Source organism: Poecilia formosa, unplaced genomic scaffold, assembly GCF_000485575.1.
Source record: "Poecilia formosa unplaced genomic scaffold, Poecilia_formosa-5.1.2 Scaffold426, whole genome shotgun sequence".
Lineage (NCBI taxonomy): Eukaryota > Metazoa > Chordata > Actinopteri > Cyprinodontiformes > Poeciliidae > Poecilia > Poecilia formosa.
Window position 1 is genome coordinate 28,998 of NW_006800365.1, and position 5,780 is coordinate 34,777.

At 36.2% G+C, this 5,780-nt stretch overlaps 1 protein-coding gene across 1 annotated transcript in view; it reads left to right on the forward strand.

The window, feature by feature from the left end:
- The window catches only part of LOC103155374 (trichohyalin-like), a gene marked incomplete at its 3' end in the record, with an annotated part of 26,884 nt that overhangs the window by 13,833 nt on the left and 7,271 nt on the right, over positions 1 to 5,780 (forward strand). The window contains exon 2 of the mRNA XM_016663515.1: positions 1,484 to 1,602. Within this exon, the coding sequence (XP_016519001.1) occupies positions 1,484 to 1,602 (119 nt within the window). The remainder of the gene's footprint in view (positions 1 to 1,483; positions 1,603 to 5,780) is intronic.

The window sequence follows — 5,780 nt, forward strand, 5'->3', positions numbered from 1 at the left end:
CTAATAAAACATAAATTAACGAAGCTTTGAGGCAGGTTAATTTTCCTCGAGGAATTTTAGTAATCGAGGTACTCGAATCATTCGAGGAATCGTTTCAGCCCTATATATAATAATAATTGTGTCCTCGCATGCATCCGTTATTCAAACGTAAACGTAACCATGGCAACCAGCCCCGCGTTAGCCGTGCCCGCCCTGAACTGGAAACCTTTTTCTTTTTCTCTCTTTCTTTTCTTCTTTCTTTCTTTGGCTGGTAGTGGCCGAATTTCTATTATTTTAGGGACTCCCGCGCTTCCCATGTCTGTCTCCCGCACATTTTTCAGCCGTTATAACTTTTAAACCGTTGACATGTTTTTTCCGAGCCGCCTTTAAACTCAACACGAGCGCGAAGAAGCTCCCGCCGTTTTTACACCTGGGCGGAACCGACCGAGGCCTGCAGCTGCTGCTGAGCAGAGGTTGGTGTGTGTTAAAGTCATGGCAACAGACCACCAAACGGCAAAGAACTTTGAACTGTTTTTTCAAATAAAAATAAATAAGTTGACTAATGGTGTCTGATGCAGATAAAGTTAGCTAAACGATGTCTAGACATTAACTAACTTTAAACTACAATGAAATAAGGAAAACAAGAATAAAACAAATCTAACCAAAATACCTCAAATAAAGAAACCAGAACGACCCTGTAAGATAAAACTAAAATGAACTAGACAATAATTGATAAAACATAAAAGCACAAAAAAACTAAATCCCAACCCAAAACCCAGAGTCCAGACACTGACTCACATGCAGAACTCTCCCAGGAGACAGTTGAAAGAGATTAATAAAGTTTATTGAACAATCACTGAATAATGAATGTGCGAAAGTTTTTTAATGGGAGCTCACTGACATTGAGAGACTGGTCAGTCACTGTAGAAGAAATATGTGAAATGGAAATGCTTACCTTCTGCCTAACACTCCAGGAAAACAAATCCAAAGATATTGCTTGAAATAATTGATATATAGGAATTAGAAAGTAAGTTGAGTATCATTAATTCATTATTCAGGGTGGTGAATGGGGCTTGGTGCTGGCGGTTCGGCAGGACTTGGTAAATCTGGAAAGAAACTCCTGCCTATTTGACTCTTCATAGAATTTTACATACATTGTGACCTGTTTGTCAAAAATCTGTATGTTTTAGTTTTATCTTTTTGTGTTGTAGTGCTGTCTCCCTTGGTGACCTCTCTGTTCTGAGTGCTGCTTATTGTCCTTATTGTGATTTTTATTTTATTTATTTTTCTTGTTGTTGTTTGCCCTGTTTAAAAATCTCATGAAAGTATATAAAAAAAATAAATTTCAAACATAACCGACATAAAATGTAATAATTCCTAAATAATAGCAATAATTACAACTTGCACTTAAACAATTACAGTGACAAATTTTGTATTAAATGGGTTAATGTGTTTACTTCAGTCAAAGTTAACAATTCCTCTTTTTTTCTATTTTCTTCTCTAGATCGCCAACAACATAACATTTACAAGGAGAAGCTATGTAAGCAGGAGAGGAGATCCACTCTGGACCAGGAGGAGATAGAACCTCTGCAGGTGAAACAAGAACAGGAAGAACCAGAAGATCAGCAGATAAAAGTTTACTGCAGTCAGGATGAAGAACAGATTGAGTTAAAACAGCAGACTGATACCTGCATGGTGGTTCCTGTTGATGAACAAACATCCCACACTGAATCAGAACCAAACAGGAACCAAGTCATCTTCCAGGAAGCTGCTGAAGCTGAGAACCAAAATCAGGAAAGAAGAAAACCTTTCTCATGTGTGACCTGTGAAAAACGTTTTGCTGCCATATCTACTCTCAATCGTCATATTAGAATTCACACGGGTGAAAAGCAGTTTTTATGTGGGAACTGTGGAGAAAGTTTTAGTCGAAAACAGCTATTAACTCGGCACATGATAATTCACAAGGGTGAAAAGCTGTTTTCATGTGGAAGCTGTGGAAAAAGTTTTAGTCGAAAACAGCTATTAACTCGGCACATGATGATTCACACTGGTGAAAAGCCGTTTTCATGTGGAAGCTGTGGAAAGAGTTTTAGTCAAAAAACGAATTTAACTCAGCACATGATGATTCACACTGGTGAAAAGCCGTTTTCATGTGTGAACTGTGGAAAGAGTTATAGTCAAAAAACGAATTTAACTCGTCACATGATGATTCACACTGGTGAAAAGCTGTTTTCATGTGGGAACTGTGGAAAAAGTTTTAGTCGAAAACCGGATTTAACTCGGCACATGATGATTCACGCTGGTGAAAAGCCGTTTTCATGTGGAAGCTGTGGAAAGAGTTATAGTCAAAAAACGAATTTAACTCGTCACATGATGATTCACACTGGTGAAAAGCCGTTTTCATGTGGGAACTGTGGAAAAAGTTTTAGTCGCAAATCGTATTTAATTAGTCACATGAGGATTCACACTGGTGAAAAGCCGTTTTCATGTGGGAACTGTGGAAAAAGTTTTAGTCGAAAACCGGATTTAACTCAGCACATGATGATTCACGCTGGTGAAAAGCCGTTTTCATGTGGAAGCTGTGGAAAAAGTTTTAGTCTAAAAACGAATTTAGCTCGTCACATGATGATTCACACTGGTGAAAAGCCGTTTTCATGTGGAAGGTGTGGAAAAAGTTTTAGGCTAAAACCGGATTTAACTCAGCACATCAGGATTCACACTGGTGAAAAGCCATTTTCATGTGTGAACTGTGGAAAAAGTTTTAGTAAAAAACCGAATTTAGCTCGTCACATGATGATTCACACTGGTGAAAAGCCGTTTTCATGTGGAAGGTGTGGAAAAAGTTTTAGGCTAAAACCGGATTTAATTCAGCACATGAGGATTCACACTGGTGAAAAGCTGTAGAACTATTTTCCATGTATGTCCTGTGTTGAGGTTTACTATAAAAGTCATTTAGATGAAAACTGCAGTTATACACTGGAGGATTTTCTTGTTTATAAAGTGGGAAAATTGTTTAATTTTCTAATTTGTGAAATGTGATCATTTGGTTCTTGACATTTGGATACTTTAAGATGTACAATATGAACTTGAAGGATTGATTTGTATTATTCTGAATGGAGAGAATGAGTGGGGTGAATGAGATTTACTTTAATGCATTTTTAATCCACAATAAAATGTGCTGTTGTACCCTAATTGTAGATTTTCATTTACTGTTTTGCACTTTGAAATTTACTCTATAAAAATTATTTAATAGGTTTGTCTTTAAAGCAAAACTAGACTGAAACTGATGCTGTTATTTGTTCCAAAATATATTAACCAGTCTATGTAAAAGCTTTTCAAATAAATTAACCTTCCCTTTTACTTTGAAAATGCAATATTCAATATAAACATATTTTCCTTCATTGATTGTTCTTGATTTCACAAAGTATGTGTGATTATTGTCTCCAATAACTTGTTGTGTTGCTTGTCTTAGTTGTATATTTTTTCTATTTTCTGCTGTGGCTGTTTTCTATTAAAGATCACCATCTTTTTTTAAAGTTGAAACTAATTTAATCTCTACACATATAGATATAAGTTTGATTAAGTCCTTACAAAGTCACTTGATCACTTGGATTTCCTTTGAAAATGCAGTGAATGCTGAACGCTACTGCTGAAATATGCAGAAATATTTGAGTTCAAGTGCAGAATCAAGCTTACAAAGGTAAAGTATAATATATATTGAATAATTTTAGTGTTAAAGAGGGCAATGAGTTTTAACCCAAAGTGCAGTAATAAGTGTGTAAGCTAACATTAGTAAAAAAGAAACTGCTAGCTTAAATATTAATATCATGTTGGCTTTCGCTAGCGTGTTGGTTAACACGACTTAACCCATTAAATAAGGGAAGTTTAGTTTTTAGGTAAAAACAATTCGCTAAAAATCTAATGTTAGCTTAAATTCTATCATTACTATGTTGCAGTAAGTTAGCATATAGCATGTTGGTAAACATTAACTCAGTCCATTGAGTAAGTTAAGCTTAGCTTTTTTGTCCCAATTAAACAAAAGCTAATGTTAGCTTAAATGCTACATCATGTTGGGTAACAGTAAATTAATCTGTTAAGTAAGGTAACTATTTGTAACTATTTTCTGGGCAGCTGTCGCTACTTTCCAGTAGTTTGTGTGCTAATGGGGAAATGACTAAAGTACAGGCGATTTAATATACAAAAAAATAGGCAATACCGTCAGCAGCCCATTTCTTTGTTTACAAAGAAATACTTTGTGGAAACGTTTCAGTTTTGACCCGTTTAACTGCTGGACTTTATCTAGCAAATCACATGTTAGCTGGTGTCAGCATTCATTAGCCAGAGGTTCATGCAGTGCTGTAAAAACCAGCTCACCTCCATACAGATTTCCTCTTTTTGCTTTGTTGTTGCACTAAAATGATCCAAATCAGGACTGGGAAACACCAGAAGGTTGTTTCACAACAGTAAGATTACAAAATCCAGGATAAGAGGTAAAGTTGGGCTTATAGTGCCACTGGTCCATCCTGGCTTTTTCATTTTCACAAAAACCAAACGAACAACATCCTTGGAAGGGTTATTAGAATTGTACATTATACTTGAGAGAAACAACTGCTTGCACTTTCAGAATCTATTTCTAGAAATGTGTAAAATGTTGGAGTATTATTGAAAAACAAAAATCTAGAACTGTTGAAATCTGATATTTTGTCTGGCAAAATTCTTTATTCATAAGCAAAGACAGCGAAGATCATCCCCAGTTTTTGACATTTTTAAAAATCCAAATTGTAATTGTATTTGGAATCTCTAAAATATATTGAAACGTATGAATACTTGACTGAAATGTTAATGGAATTGCTCACCGATGCATGTTAAACCTAAAATATTCATCCCTTTTGTTGCAGTTTTATTTATTATATTTTATATAAGTTATGTTTGTGTGTTCCCATGTCAAAGTGTCTTTGCTATGTTCTCTATATTTCATTGCATACTTTTGTAAATTGTGTACGTCTTTTAACTTTTGCATGCACAAAGTAAAAAGAAATGAAGCCTCAAAAATTAAATACAGTTAAAGTTAAATGTAGTTGATTTTATTTAGGAATAACTGGAAAAGTAAAATTGATGGGATATTACTTTATTATATAAAAATAATACAACTATTTAACACAATTTAATCCTAGAGTGAAATTCTGATCCACTCTCTATACCAGTCGGTGCTGCCAGCTCCTCTAAAGGTTGGACCTCTTAATGAGTTTTCTGTCAGAGCAGCACCGACAATCAGCTTATTTATAAAGTAAAACAAAAAGTATCAACTGTCGTTCCGGTTCTGTAGTGGCAAATAGTCGACATGAAAAATAGCAGGTAAATGGCAGTAAGCTTAAGAGGCTCCATGGCCCACCAATGCAATTCATGCACCCAAAGCCTCAGAACCCAAACCTCCAGGCTCAGCCAGGATCCCAGACAATACGCCCTCAAAATCCCAATAACCCATTTCTACCTCAGACCCACCCAGGAACAGAACAGCCACCAGGCCAGTAGCCCTGATGGCTGAGCCACCAGCCTGTAAAAACCCCATAAATGAGCTATATACTGCTGCCAGAATCATCCCCAGTAACCAATCTCCCTCCCAGGTGTGTTTCACTGTCCGCAACTCGCACTGAATGAGAAATATGTAGATGTGATGATCGTATGAACCACAAGGTGGCGGTAATGCAACAATATGAATGCCGACCGTCATAAAACCCCAAAGAAGAAGAGAAGGCTGAGGAAGCGGAAAGAAGATGGCTGATGGTCTGTTTTGTTGAACA